A 16,500-nucleotide genomic window follows, 5' to 3' on the forward strand; every position below is an offset into this window, starting at 1 on the left:
CTCATCAGGTACCTACCCCACATTAAGGTGAACTAATCAATGTACGCTTCAAAATACAATTGAAGTAATAAAGAACTGCGAATATGAACCTAAGTGCTACGACATAAAGGCGAAATGGTACACAAAATAATAGAGCAGTCGAATATAGTTAGAATACCACAAAAGTAACAATAAAGCGTGTATAAGTTATCAACAATACTGCTTCAACTCATTAAGCCTTATTAAGTTTGACAGAGTGGCAGAGACCAGGAGAAGTAAAGTTATACCGGAACTTCTGAACCAAATTAAGACAAAGATAAGAAATATAGGTTCAAAAGACAGATCAGATAAGATTAAAAGAAAAGGGAAACAATAGTGATTTTACTTATCAAAGATTGAAGGAATGGAATAACGCGATGAAATGGTGAATATTGACGGAAATGTTTCGTAATTTACAAGGGGAAATCGATTCAGAAAGATAATAGCAATTTCTGGACAAATTTTCATGACATTTCTGCTCTCTTGGGATGGCTCATGACTGTTACAGGGTAAAAAGACCCGAACGCTTCATTCTTTGTGTTAATCTGACGGGGAGATCCACGGGAAGACAGGATGGCGATGCAAACTACCGCCATATTTCACAAAGCACTAGAAATGTCCAAAGTACATTCGGTACTGCCTTCGATTTCCCGGGAAATTTACCTCACTGTTATTTTTGACGAACAAATATGAATACTGCAGCATCATCATATGTGACAAGATTTACTAAGTCACGTCACTCCACAAAGTACAAACTACTTAAACTGACTCATCAAGTTAAAATTGTTTACAATCAAAAACAAGTACAGTTAACATTAAACGTAGGAGGTATCTGACTCGCGGATATTGTTCAAAACGGTATTTCATAATATCAGTTTTGTCTCATATAGTCACATGAAATCTTATCTAATACTCGGATGCTATCCCTTTCCTAGATCACACTGGCCATAACCGGTCACACTAGTAATAAAACAAAGATCCTTAAATAATGAAACTCAGTTCCATCACTCTCTTTCTGTTTTGCCTGCAAAGCAAACATCAAGTCGAGGCCCGAACCCCGCAATAGGTGCCCTTAGCGAACCTTGCTAATGTAGTTGGCTTTTACCTATATGGCTGAAGATTTGGGCTCGGCGATAAGTCCGATGAAACAGACAAATCCTGCGGGCTAACGGCAGAAACCACATCATCATCCTATCCTTTTCCCAACTATGTTGAGGTCGGCTTCCAGTCCAACCGGATGCTTCACAAAGAACGACTGCCTATCTGAACTCCGTCACCCAGTTCCGTCACCCAGCACCTTGGCAACACGATACCCCTCTGCTTGTCAGACTTTTTAACTTCTGACTAACCGTAACTACTGTCAAAATAACAGCGGCACAAGCAATTCAATGTGCTTTCCGAAACACGGTGGAACTCTAACGAGTTACATAGATGGTCACCCATCCACGGACGGATGGTGACCGATCAAATCGTGCAGTTGTTGGAAATCTAATAGGAATAAACGTATGAAATACATAAATCGTCAACAGTTACGACGGCGTCAAGTTATTGATCGTACTAATATTTGCAACAATATCGGGCGCTACAAGTATTCGCACTTTACATTTATCATTAGAATACAGCGGTGTAACATTATTATTTATTGGAAAACTAGAGGCCTACCACGACTCTTATAGAAGTTGTGACGTTGTGAAAGAGAGATGGCGCTATATGCCGTGTATTTCGCTGTCTCGTTTGTACAGATGCAGTGGTACTGGTTTAGGAGGTGGTGGTATACCCCTGGGGCCTCGGCGCTTGCTCTGAAAAGCCGGAAGGTTACGCTGCGTCATTGTTCGACTAGGAAGCAGGTAGTTACTGTTTTTGGTGTAGATAACTCATAGTTTAGAAGGGATTTTACGGCCCAAAATATATATATGAAAAGTCTTTTGCGAAAAGATTAGGAATAGGAATGTTTTTATAGGGTAGGCAATATTTAGGTTGGATTTTTAAGGTGCAATATTAAGTACCTACTAGACAAAGTTCATCTCTACTTGGAACACGTTGGTCAACCTTTTTTTGTTTCAAGTCTGACCCTCATGGTCTTCTACAAGCATTGTTTAAAGCACAAGCTGGGTACCAAAGCTTTTCCGTAATTACTTTCTAGTTCATGAACACAATTTAAATGCAATCGCCACTGGAGTGTTCATGACGAGTCATTTTTTTAAATGGCTTCCAAAAAGACTTACGCAATGTTAACCGCCATCTAATTTTATGCTTGAAGTTCGTGTGAAATCGTTTCCGATTAGACGTGAAATGTCCATCACACGAACTCACAAACATGAAGAGAAAAGCTATATATTAAAAAGAAATCAGTGAGTTTGTATTGTTCATTTCAATTTCAGATAAAATCAGGCACTACGGTACAAGATGCATCGCGATGAACACTGAATGGTTAATTTTCACTCTTCTGCTTCAAGCCCCCGGTGTAATAACAAAGAGTTCCATTAAAAAAAACCGTAATGGCTTCTTAAACATTAAGCAGGTACAAAGGCTTTTACAGTCTGTTAAACAAAATAGTACATTCGACGTTTGCATACTGTCGGGTAATTATCCGGAGTATTGTTACACACAATGCCGGGGTTATTTATTATTTCAATTTCACAATATATTGTTGTGAGGAAAACAATGTAGGTACCTCGTACCGAGGCCCGTACAGCCGTACTGTTAGGCCTGGCGACTTTCTACGAACTAGACTTATTGCCCCGCTGTTGTTGTGATATCAAACGTATAGTCATCATCGTCAGTGCGTGCCACCGGGCATTTGTCATGTTGATGGAGGCAAGGCAATTAGAAACATCACTACATTGGGTAATAAAGAAAGATTTTTTGTGACCCGTACATTTACTTTTTATATTTTGTTTGATTTAATTATAGCTGTAATTACTACTGAGTTACGGCTCAATTATCTCAGTGTAAAATTAAGTACTCGTAAAATGACTAGCTGCCAGCTTTACGCAACATTTAGCGAACAATTAGTATATTTTAACTAAAATCTATCTTCAATACTATTTGCACTTGAACTTCTAGAACATGATTTATTGCTAATTTATTTATGTCAACTAACAGTCTAAATTCGACGTATCCATTAAAGTTAACGAGAGTTATAACATCCTTTGTTTAGGCTCCAACATTCAAAACTGCATACAAGAGAATCCTGAAAGTCCATTACGAGAGCGGCTTTACTTTACCCACGCGTACGACGAATACGACGATTGTAGCCGCGATAATAATGTTTACGAGTAGGTACCGCGCTGGCACTCAACAGTTACGTCCATATTCCCATCAGCACAATAATATTGGAGCATTGTGCGCGTTCGGCGGCGAGGGCGCAGAGAAAGCGCCGGCCGCAACAATGCGCGCGTGTAGATGAGCTAGATAGCACCCGCGAACTTTGAACCGCGTTTTATAACTCCTCCATACAAGTCTCGCGGTGTACGAGCAAGGAAAGTCGACCCATTCCGGTTCTCAAATCGGTACAGATTTTACGGTGTTTATCAGCGTTATTACGCTTTACTTTCCAATGGTATTGGGTGCAATCGTCATGCGGGCATCGTTCCACTGTTACCTACTGCAAGAAACAATAGGCTATTTTGAAACTTAAATGCGTTTGTGTAACTAGTTTTTTTTCAGAAGCAGTATCAAGGAGGTTTTGCTCTACGAGTTTTTCGAAGGTCAAATGTACAGAACCGGCCAGTTACCGGTACAAATTAGGATCCTTATTGAGATATGAGCTTATCAACCTTCCATATTCAGGGGGTAGACGGCCATCTTTATGATATTATCTTCAAATTTAAATACCCTGTACTCAGACCAACTAACAACAGCAAACTATATTCTCATATCTAATCTTCAGAGCAGTTGCCTACCCCCTGAGGATACCGGAACATGTAAATTCAGACGATAAATGAGTAATAAATACCACATAGTACGTCAATAACCTTGAATAAACTAAGAAGCCTGCCGGCGTTGTAAGCAACGGACTTCCTTCATAAATAACCAATTTCCAGCAATTCAGTGTTATTTAACGAAATAAAATAGAAATTGTCAATATTGCGATACTGTTAGTACATGTACCTGAGAATCAACAGAGGGAAAATGAAAGTTAATTGTAATGAGGGGCCTACATCCTGCGCACACACACTACTGTCATTGCACTGTTTGTATTACGATTGTGAATACATAGAAGGCATAATTCCCAGAAAGTAGGTACTATAGGTAAAAGAAAGGCCGTGTTAAAATTGTATCCCTAACTTTGGTATTTGTTTTCGATATTCAATGCGGGTGTGATGTTTGTTTCGTTGTTTTTTCTCCGCAACTAGATAACTTCGTAAGCGGTGAAGGGTGGGCAATCCGGGATGTTGCCTATTAATTTATTTTCGACCTAAAATGTTGCTTAGCAGACTAATTAAAAGAAATAATCTCTGATTGGACTAATTGGCATAAAAATAAGGCATTTATTTGAAAGTTCGCCGAATTACAGTTTTATTTTTATTTTGCTCTTCACTATTTGTTAGCAACTCGTTGTAAACATTTTTTATTCCTCCAAGTAAAAAAGCTAACCCAAATTATAAAAGATACAATCAGGTTGCGTGTGTCATAATAATAAATGCTGAACATCTTTTATTCACTATCTTAACGGCATCGAGAGATTTTTTACACCATCATATCATAATTTAAAAAACAGCTACCCTTCTAGCGAAACGCTTGCGTAATAGAAGTTGCGTAAGAGGAACGTCAAATTTCAAAATTGGAATTGAACATAATATGATGGTAAAACGACCCGATCGATCCGTATACACACGGATCTTAACACGTCAAAGCCCAAAATGACCGCATTGACTACGTACGTCTACGCATGTAGAGTTTATAATATTACTGCGGCCTAAGATTGTACGTGAACAAATGAACAATAGTGAAGCAAGTCCCTTTATGCGGTATACATCTAAAGTAATTACTATCAACAGGTCTGCGAAACAGACTTGCAGAACAGACAGGTTGAAGATGTTCGTCTTTGTAATTGCATTAGAGGTAACAGATCAAATAACCAAAGTTCAATCTTCTAAAAGCATTGTAAGGTACAAGAGGTAGTGAAACCATAGAGTGAGTAGCGGAGGTGAACGACTGGGCCCGCCATTACGGCAACCGCATCATTACAGCACTCTGCCGCCGCGGCCCCGCGCATGCGCCCCTGCCCCCGCGCCGACAGCCTTTCATAACGTTTTTTATTTCCCCCTACTTCGTTGTTGACAAACTTGTTGAAAAAACACAGCTTCAGAACAAATTACAACGCGCTCTATTTATATAATAAAAAGTTATACTAAGAATACAAAAAGGTTTAAAACAACTGCCGGCGTCTATTTTCGCGTTAGCAACACAAGTATTTTCTATAAATAAATACTCAGGTAATATAAGTGCACGCATCAAAAACTGTTTAATAAATACATTTTATACATAGCAGAATTCCAATTAACATTAACTTTGGCACAATAAAACATTATTCCGAATGCCGCAAGAAACGTTCGTCGAATCTTTCGCTGTAAAGTTTTCATTATAAGCGCATATCGGCGCAACATCAAAGCTGTATCTAAATGAACGCGGGCCGGTACATAGAGGAGCACACGTTCCATTTATCGGCCATCTTCCATTGTTGGCACGCCCGACACATTTACATCTACCCACTAGTACACTCGCACACATCGATACCCAATACTACCATATAGAATATTAATGCAATAAGCTGAAATACGATTGATTTTATTATTCATATTGATAGTATCATTCTTCATTCTTGCGCATAATTAAAACTGTATATCGTCGGAGGTTTGTGTGTGAGTGTACCGCGTGCTAGGTAAAAACGTATCATTTGAATGTCCGGCAGGCATCCTTGCGCATAATTATATCTTACTTGGAAATTGTTGGTAGTCTTTGTACTGTGACATTACGCTATGGTTATAAACACGTATAAATTGGACTTGGCCATAAATAAGTGGTGTGTCATTATTGTAACTGACGCTGTGCTTGTACTCACTTTATTGTGTTCTAGCTTTTGCGATAGCTTTTTTATTATCTGTTGATCTTTCTTCTTTATCATTGTATGAACCGGTTACAATAGCAGTGTAGTTTAATTAAAGCGCTCAGAAAATTATTTTAAAAGTACTCATATGTGATATTTGTTTGAACTTCTCAATGCAATATTTATATAAATGTTTACCCACGAAAATTATAATATCGGGTTTTAAGACCGCTGCATCATATAATAATGTAATATTTGGTAGGAAGGTATGATAAATAATAAAATACATGAACTGCAGTGCAATATTTAATTGACTAACAAATAAATTCATATCATCTCATCAAATTGACATTAAATAATTTACATATAAGTACAGATACGTATAACATAACTTAACACGAATATTATATTTAACTTGTAATGTGCTCAATGAATATTGAAGAGTTATTTTAAACATGAAAATTTCAAAGTCTTGACTGTTGGTTGAAAACAGATATTTATAGTTTAAAATATTTGAAATTTATCTCAATGTAGGTAGAATAATAGTTTTTTTTTTCATTATTTACCGGTACTGGTAGTTACTAATGTAACCCTTAAACTGATGGTTAGAATTTTATTACAAAAATACCTTATATAAACAGCATTGAGCACAATACATGTCAAAAGATACTCTGGCAGTTTGATAAGGTACATGGTAAAATATATAACATTCACTACAAATATACAATTAATTACACAATATTCCTTTATCACATTTCAACCATACGCAAAGCAATAGCCATAGTTCTATAAAAGCGGATTTAGATTTGTTTTTTTTTTTCAAATTTAAGCCACTTTGACATATAGGGCCATGTTTTAATGAAATGTTTAGGCAATGTTAAGCTGCAGATTTAAAAGATATTTAATAAATTTGACAGTGTTAGAATTATTGTAAATCCAGTCTTTTTTAATAAATTATGATTTAGATAGAGCTGCATTTTTATTGTTATTAATAAAAAAATCGTTTTGAAACATTTTTTTTTTCAAATAATTTATACTAAAGCTACAACTGTGCTTGGTCTATGTATCATATGACTATTGCTAACAAATATTATTTTATAGTATTATTTGAAAGAAATATTTCTAAAGCTAATGCTAAGCTATGGCCACAAACTAAGATAACATAACTTATGAAGTACTATAGGCCATTATAATAGCCTTGTAAATAACAGCTATATTCACAAAAGACCCTTTACTTCCTGATATTCCTAAATGTCTATATTCTATATTCCAGCATGTCTACTGTCGTCTTTAAGTCATATTATGGTTGTGAGAGCGTGACAGCGCACTACAAAGCATAGAGCAGCATCTCTTTCCCACCTTTGCAATAATACTCCTTTCAGAGGTGGTGGTTTATGCCAATCGAGGTTACAGTCACAGTGACGTTTGTGAATACAGCTGTAAGTCTAATTACAATAAATTACAAATTCATAATCGCATTTCATAATTTCATAGCTAAGTAAAAATATCTATAAAATATTTATATAATATACATAATATTGACTTAATTAAATATTTTATTATAATACATATCATACAAAAAATCATAGGAATGTTTTTAAAATTTATTTGCCAAACTCTTAAAAAAAATATGGCAACATCAGAGAGCTGTCAAACGTAATGCATAATTTTGTAATCAAATGACCAGTAATAGCAATTAAATGTATTTTTATCGCCTTATTTAGCTTGACATAATAATTAAAAAAGTAGAAGACAAAATGTCCTGTAGTGGGGATACAGTCTTATTTAATCTATAATTACGCGATATCATGTCATTGGTATATTTTTAAACGCGGGCATTACAAAACAAGGAACCTTTACACCGACTTTGTAGATCCCGGGTTATAAGAGTTGCCATGCAGGGAAGGTGTGGCGGGCTAGTACCTAAAATCACCCTACACAATTGATTAGATAGGTGTACTGCTTCAGCAATAGTTCGCGATACTATTTACTTTATTAACACCCCTACGCCAATGTGTATCCTTTACAAAACTTATAAGTCGTTGCACATGTCACTACCGCACTACTACACTTCGCGTTACCCCTCTCCTCAAGACTTGGTTAACTAGAATATAATGTTTCACAGGCGAAATCTATTAGGAGGCTTTCTATGTCGAGTAGATAGTGACTTTAAGACTCAGTTTCCTATGGAGTAATACCCGCTTTAATGTTAAGTTTTTATTAAAGACCAGTTCTAAATACAAGACATTTATTATAGATTTTTTTTTTCACTTGGAACGCCACTTAACTTTAAAGACAGTTATCAATAATATTGTATGTTAGAACTGGTCCTTAAGCTATGATATCTTAAACTAGGCCTTTACAGTAAGCTCAGACTGGTTTTTAAAAGTATAGTAAAAATAGAACAGTTTACTTAATAAAATATAAGCAAGCCATTTAGAAATTCAGTTTTCTTTTTCGCTGAATGCTAGATATTTCAGATCTCAATGAATTAAAGATTTGTTTTCTTTTTGGAGTTACTTCGAAATTTATTCCTTATATATAATTACAGCATTTTCGAAAAGTGAGACGACAGCTAACAGTTTACCGTTTTTTCACACAAGGATGTTAGGTTTCCGAGCGACTATCACCAAAAATTCGTAAAGATTCGTCGCCCAGGTAATTCGCTTTATATAGATAACTATAAGGGCCTGATTATCAAGTCTTTGTAAGTTGGTATCAGAATAGTTTTAATATAATGAATATGAAGTCACTAAATTAAGTTCTAGAAACGTTAACGAAGCCGCACTGAGATAAAGCATATCTTAAAATTAAAAATATGTACAAAACTTACTACAAATAATTGTTAATTTAATGTACTGTGTCTCATATAGGTCAAAATACTTACTTAGGCCATAGAAGTGAAACGGAGTAATAAATTAATGGAGTGGTCATTCTCACATGTAAGCAAGTATATAACTCTTTAATTATGCTTCTCTCAAGTTATTTTCTACACTTTCTTCCGTAGTCATATCAAATTCATGTAAATACAGTACTTAACAATCGCCTGCGTGATCAGATAATGCAAAACAGAATATGTTTTTGCACTTTACACATTTTACAACCAGCATTTAAACTCCTCTATTATAGATTCCATAAATGTATTACTCTGTGGCATTATATTACAGAGAGATCCTTGACAGCCATACGGCTAGCTTTGGGATTAATACACATATTTTCACTTAAAACTAACAAATTAAAATCTATTATTAAACTACGTAAAAGTACGCATTTTGACAAATTTTCTAAGTCTCGTATAATTATTTATAAATTGCGTAATGGTAGAAATTTCTGGCTATGGTAACAATTGCGATGATTTAGTAGGTAATAGTAGAAATGTATTTTTTACTTAGATCCTCGAAACCGGTTAATTTTATTAAGTATATACATATGTATATTCGTATCACTTGTAAATTACATTTATAAGCACTTCAATATTGTTGAATTTCTGATTGCAGTACTCGCGTAAAGGTATATTGTAGTTTTGTGATACGCGAACTTTTTGATTTAGCTTTCTAAGTATATAATTCGGTAGGATACTGGTCAAATTGATTGCCAACAAGGGCAGGGCTGCAGAGACGATTAAATATATCGAGTAGTTTTTGCTTTGACCTAAACGTGTTTGACGTTTTACGCAATTGGTTTGAAAGGTTTGTCAAAAATTCACGTGTCTAAAACTCGTTTGACGAAATTGTATATTTTTGTTGCATATTTACACAATTATGTTTGATCGTCTCAATGGCCCTTAATATTATAAAATTCAAGTTTTTCTTTCATTTATTATCTTTTCATAAGCTCTATTAAAGCACGCGGAGTCGACCAGTAAGCAGCAGCTGTAAGACGCGTTCATGTTTAACAATTCGCTATCAGATCGTTATTTAAAGGCATCATTTACGTTTTCAACCGCAAACACAGAAAAATGCCTTCAGAAACTTTCAAAATTAAAAATAAATAGCTCAACTTTAATTTTCAAGGTTACTTATCTTCTTGTTTGGGCGTGTAGTACTGCTGCGCGAGGTCGAACAGTTCCCTGCGCATCTGCTGCGCGTGCGCACGCAGCTGCTGCTCTCGCGCGCGGATCTTGCCGTACTGTTCTTCTCGCTCTTCCGTGTGCTGCTCTACTAGCCAGCGGAGGTAGAGCTCTGGAATGGAGAGTTATCAATTTAGTGATTGCACGGATAGCCGAGTGGTAAAGGTCACCAGCACATGACGTGGTTTCGATACGCCGTAAAACGAGCATTTGTATGATGCACGAATGCTTGTAATGAGTTATATGTGCATGTGACTTGAAGTTTAGTGAAGATCCCGCAGGGTATAAGGAATATCCTGCAGCCTTAGGAACAATTTTAGATAATACCCTTGAGTCTGCTCTCTATCTTTCCGATCTCATGAACCGTGTCAGCTAGAGATTTTACAAATTATGTATTTCTATCAACGCTATAACAATAAATTGAGTGTGGATTAATTGTCTTTGGATTTTGATTTTTAGCCTATTTGTACAAAACCCTCCTTGTCACGAGTCCGACTAGCATTAGACCAGTTTTTCTTAACTGCCTTTGCTGCTAAAATCTTACCTTCCCATATAACAAAGCTCATTGGCGCGACCGAGGGCCAGATAACATTAGGCGTCGGGTCGTACAGCGGGTTGATGTACTTTGGCAGCTCATCTGGCTGGTTCAGCCACGACCAGATACTGGTGGTCTGCGTGTACACGCCGCGGGTTTCACGTTCCTGCTCGTTGTCGCATAGAAATGTGCCTGGAAAAGGTTTTTAGCAATTAAGAACAATTTTTTCATATTTAATGCTTGCTTTTACATATACATGTTTATATTTCACATGCATGGATTCTATTATCGGTCAAACATGTTATAACACGTTTAAAATAATAAGTAAATCGTGATGCTTGCAGTAACTTCTCTAAATATTACCATTCAAGAATTCTGGAAAGGTTTACCTTAGCTTAGAACTAAAAAAGCTGGATCTGTCCAGCTTTCAAACAACATAGCATCAATTGAACAAAGCCCTTTAATATTACGCAATACTAAACATTATAAGGGCACAGTCATCCCACCAAACGGATCATAATTAGACAAAACAATAATCCCACCCCAATTTTCCTCAAGAAAAGAACCACAAATTTCATACTAACTTACCAAACTGACTAGCATACGAATGCTCAAACAGAGTAATCAAGTAGCTCTGCCTATACTCGAAGCTGCAGGCGAACTGCTCGAGGAACTGCCTGACGCAGTCCAGGAACAGCAGGAAGGTGGGCGCGGCGCGGGCGGCGGGCGCCGCGTACGGGCCCACGCGGTGGCGCGAGTACCACGGGTGGCCCGCCTGCACCCACTCGCGCTCGATCAGGGCCTGCAGCCTGGGGAACAATGAGTCTCATGTACAACTTCATATGAAGGTATATGGAGCTTTGTATGGTTTTGGCTGGCCACTTTCAACGTAATCTCAATAAGATCTTGAGTCCTGTGATAAATCAATATGGCATTTTATAGTTACAATTGACTAAACGTTAGGTTTAACAAAAATAATTACCATTTTTTAACAATTAGGAATAGTCTTAATATGAAGGTATATGGAGCTTTGGAGGGTGGGACATGACCATAGAAATTGGCACGAGAAAGGGGAGGCCTATGCCCAGTTGTGGGAGGACATAGGCTGTGATGATGATGGAGTTGTGCTATACCATGAGTTTACTATGGTGACCTTACTGTTACCCCAGTTTGCACTGCCGCGCTTCAAACGCTTTTCTTGTATATAAAGGTATCTGTAGGACTCTTAAACAAAAATTCTTATATCATAGGATTACCCATGTGGCGGGTATGTCCCAAAGCCTAGAGATGACCGTCCGATTAAACAGCACTGCATACTCAATACTAAATACTCAATTATTTATTGCGTTAAATAATGTACATTAAGGTCTTAAAATCTAATAATACAGAACCATTATGGACCCCGTCGGGCACAGCAAAATCTTAGGAGAGAGGAAGCAGTAACAAATAGCCTTATATACATACATGGTACATATGCCTATCTAAAATTTTATTTTATCTTTTTATGTATTACATTAATAAATGCACATTATAATTTTATATATCATATGTAAGAAATATAATTATATGTATTTATGTTGGTATTTTACTTTTTTATTTATTTATTTTTACAAGGGTGTATCTTTATTTTTATTTGGTGTTATGTGTGTGTATTCAATATATTCTATAGGTATATAATATTATTTAGATAGTGTTTTTTGTTTTAGTTTAATTTATCATCAAAAAAATCATTTATTGTGTAGTAGCACTTGACCTCTAGAAAACGCTTTAGTACTGCGATCGAAAGGTTGGAATTATTGTAATGATGTATCTTACCCTCGTATAGTCCTGCAGTCTGGGTTGAGTATGATCTGGACTAGAGAACAGACTAGAAGCGTGGCGTCTTCACCGCGAGTGCCGTGGATGAGCACCGGCTCTGCTTTCTGTAACATATTCAAGTCCGTATATGTTGTGGTTGAAACTTAAATAACATTCCAGACATTGTGCTTTATTTTGTGGATTTTTTCTGGCGGTTTCATCCAGAATTGGGATGGCAGGTTTAAATAATCTTGTTTCATCAAACAAAAATCAAACTCATTTGCTTAAAAAAGAAAACATAGAGTTAAAAACTTAATCTATAATTAAGACTGGAGTGAAATAAATAGTAATAGTGTTTTAAGGATTTCTTAGGTAATATTAAAAATATGTTTTTCGGAATTGAAAATAAATCTAGTTGAACCTAATTTTTGACTTGTCTGTTGAACCTGTACTTGATACTGGCAGCACAGCAATGGTTACTTGTCATCACAAACCTGATGCACGTGCTGCGCGACAATACAGGCGGTGTGCAGCGCATTGCGGACGCTCTCGGGCCAGCCGCACGACTCCAGCCGCGACAACCACTTGTCACTCGATATCTCGCGGTCGTTACACGCTGGAGAAGAGTACAATATTGATAATAAACAGAAACATATTTTCATAGTAAGTTTCGTGAGTATTCATACTTATAAGATACAACAGTTTACCAGCGCGTTATTACTTAAATGCTTTAACTCATTGTTTAGGACTCCGGTCGGATAAGGAACTAGTCGCCCGATAAATACGCGTGAGTAAACCGTGGAAAAATTTAAGTATTAACAGGAACAACTTACAATGCCTACTGCACTTATAATTCTTTACCAATTTTTTATGAGATTATGTAGAATGAAAATTGTATATATCGTAAGTAATAATGTAAACACGTACCTTCAACGAGTCTCCCGTAGCTTTCCAGTAGCGGTTGCTGTTGATCCACTTCATCCATTGATCTGTTATAGATTTTCCACTGGGAGTAGTTTGAGTTGCTTTCGGTTCCACCACCTAAAAAAATAAACAGAATACTTCTACTATTCGCATCATGTTTATGTCTACATCAATAAATAATGTACTGGCCGATTCCGGCAACGTCTGCTGGTGCCAGAAGACAACAACAAGGTAATCAAGACATATAGTGCACGAACGTGTGCGCAAACGCAGCAAGGACAGGCAAGAGATCAGAGAAGAACATATTTTCTAAAACGCATCCACCATTCGAAAAGTCGGCCCGTGTATTGCCATTGCACTCGGAACCTTTTACTTGGCTTTGTCTTAACACTAAGCTAACACAGCCAAAAATTAGCATTCAAATTAGGATTAGAATAAACGTAATTAATACAGGTGTAACAAATAGAGGTATTGCATGGATCCCAGACTGACCTTTATTTTGTTGCTGTGATATAGAGTTGGAGCTCCTAAGGTCGTATATGATGCCTTTGGTACCCATAGCCACTACAGCATTCAGAATCGCTTCGTCAGGCCTGCATCGCCGGTGTTTAGGCCCGTATAGTGGCTGGCCAGCACGCATCAGTACTGCCTGTTTAAAATACATTCATATGATGTAAAAACAACAAACAATACTACTAATTAAATGAACTGATGTTATATTACTGGTTTTGCAACAAAAGTTCAATTATCCTCTTATGTTACTTGAATTAATTATTGTAGGATAAAAAAGGAGAAATTTAGAGAGAAAACATTAAGTTGGGTAAGAGATTTTGTAAAATATTTTTCTATTGAACATCGTACTTTACCATAGTAACATTTGCCACGAAGTAACTGAGTTACACAGCAGGCAAATGCTATTAACAGTCTCATATATTTAGAGCACATAACAGGCCCTTATCTGTTACCAAATTCTTTCGCCCACTTACCCCATTATTATGTCTATACGACAGTACGGGGAAGCGTCCTCCCTGTCTGAAGGTAGCGGCTGCCGCGAGGGTCTCGTCATCAATGCACTTGGGAACCACAACCGCCTTCCCATAACTCGAGCACACTGAGTAATTCTGGTTCACGCGGGAAACGCGCCACTCTTCCGTCGCAAGAACTTTCGTAAATTCACCTTCTATGCTGTCGAATATAAATATTGACTGTTAATATTCAGTTGTAGTTTAAAATTAATATTTATTTATAATTTTAAAGTCAAGTGCATAGTATATTTAATGGTGATTACATTGTATTAGCTATACTAGCGTGATGATATGCATGAGTTTGCATTATGAATCCTTGTATCGTAATTTTTAAAATAAACCATAAGTAATTTCGTAGTTAATAAGGATTTAAGTTAAACTATTTCTTCAGTTGTTCAAAAATTTAAGTTAATCTATTTCTATGAGATCTCTGAATCTCTGTGGATAACAATTTAATCTTGTGTTTAATAGCAATGTACAAAAAAAATATTAACAAACTGTGGTACAAACTCTGCAAAGAATGATTTATATATTTTTATCTTGTTCATTTTAAAGTTACAACTACTTCCTTAAATAGAATTTACATTTCAGCCATTATCAATGAAACAAAATTTTCATTTTCTAAGCAGATTCTACTACCAAGTACCAGTAGAGATATTTCTTATTTTTTTCATTAATATCCTGTTTCTCATTGCCAAAATATTATTGACAAGACTGGTACAGGTAATGAAAGTGATGTACGGATTGATTGTATAACTAGCTGACCCAGCAAAAGTTGTTTTAACGATTTTTTTTTTCTACTTGTATGTATTTATAAAATATTTTTTGTATGTAAAATATTTTTTTTAGTGTGAGCAACCCTTATCACTTAGGGGTCTGGAAAATAGATGTTGGTCGATTCTCAGACCTACTGAATACGCATATAAAATTTGTTAAAAATCGGTTAAGCCGTTTCGGAGGAGTACAGTAACTAGCATCGTGACACGGGAATTTTATATATTAGATGTGAAAAACAATATGAAATGAAACAAATGAATTAATAAACAAACCTATATAAAGTATACCCATTCTCCACAATAGGGTGCATGTGTCTATAGAAGAATGGGTAGAACATGCTGGGGTCTAGTAGACTGGACAAGTTCTCCAGTGTAATCGCCATTTGGTTCAACTCGTTTGTGGTGGCTATATCCAGCTGGAATATCCTCAGATCCTTACATTTAAGGAACAGGGAGCCGCCGAGGGTCACACCCGTCACCTTGTTTTCTTTTTTTTCTATACTGTCTATGTTCTTGTGTAGTAGCTGAAAATTCAAAGATTAATATAAATTTAAAACTAAGTTCCATATTTACAAAATTAACCATGATATAGAAATAAGTAAATTTGCAATGGAGGTAAAATATACATTTGACTATTTGCGGATTTTTTTATACTATTTCTAGCTACAAAATTAATTGTTAAATAGAAATTAGTAGTATCAGCTGAGCAATATTTTGGTGTGAACAGGTTCGATATGACAATGCAGATTTATTTCATTTACAATTTTTTATTGTTAATTAAAAGTACATGTAGAAATTCAGACAAACATACCCATAATTCGTGTACGCCTTCTTTTCTTGAACTCAAAATTAAGTGGTGGCCAGTTATACATACTGTCCCATCGACAGTTTCTTGGTGCGGATACTTTAAGATAACACCATCTAATTTATTTATGTGAATGAGCTCTATAAACTCCATTCTCGTAAACGCTAACACGCAGTAAATAAATACTTGTAAATTAACAAAATAATCAAACGTTCACAATCATCTGTAATCCCACTTCTGATTTTGACATTCCGTTGACATGTTGTAGGTATTCATTCAATGATTTTCATGTTGGCAATCAGCTGTAAACACGACAGAGGCGTGTATTTTTTGAAAATATTTAATTGCTCTTTCCGATTCTACAATATTCATTACAACATATAATTCGCAATTTAACAATAACATACAAAATGTCATGTGCATGCAAAAACCGTATTATTTAAAAAATTTCAACATGCAACTTGAATGAACATAGTGCACTATCTTCATTTCAGTTCCA

The 16,500-nt window shown here is 36.0% G+C and overlaps 1 protein-coding gene across 1 annotated transcript; it reads right to left on the reverse strand.

The window, feature by feature from the left end:
* Nucleotides 1-7,660: 7,660 nt before the first annotated feature.
* Nucleotides 7,661-16,446, reverse strand: LOC113492826 (myotubularin-related protein 9). The gene is made up of 10 exons (XM_026870504.1): nt 16,008-16,446; nt 15,470-15,720; nt 14,382-14,580; nt 13,888-14,044; nt 13,399-13,512; nt 12,966-13,087; nt 12,490-12,596; nt 11,263-11,483; nt 10,684-10,866; nt 7,661-10,251 (listed from the first exon to the last, which is right to left on the reverse strand). Exons 1-10 carry the CDS (start codon nt 16,152-16,154, stop codon nt 10,085-10,087), a joined length of 1,668 nt encoding a protein of 555 aa, XP_026726305.1. The 5' UTR covers nt 16,155-16,446; the 3' UTR covers nt 7,661-10,084.
* Nucleotides 16,447-16,500: the final 54 nt, after the last annotated feature.

The sequence above is a fragment of the Trichoplusia ni genome, chromosome 4 (assembly GCF_003590095.1).
Source record: "Trichoplusia ni isolate ovarian cell line Hi5 chromosome 4, tn1, whole genome shotgun sequence".
In the NCBI taxonomy this organism is placed as follows: Eukaryota; Metazoa; Arthropoda; class Insecta; order Lepidoptera; family Noctuidae; genus Trichoplusia; species Trichoplusia ni.

Coding starts and splice junctions, on each gene's coding strand:
- LOC113492826 (XM_026870504.1), bottom strand. CDS start 16,154: ATGGAGTTTATAGAGCTCATTCACATAAATAAATTAGATGGTGTTATC. Junction 15,721..16,007: donor AAGGCGTACACGAATTATGG/GTATGTTTGTCT, acceptor TTGAATTTTCAG/CTACTACACAAGAACATAGA. Junction 10,867..11,262: donor TTCGTATGCTAGTCAGTTTG/GTAAGTTAGTAT, acceptor AACCTTTTCCAG/GCACATTTCTATGCGACAAC.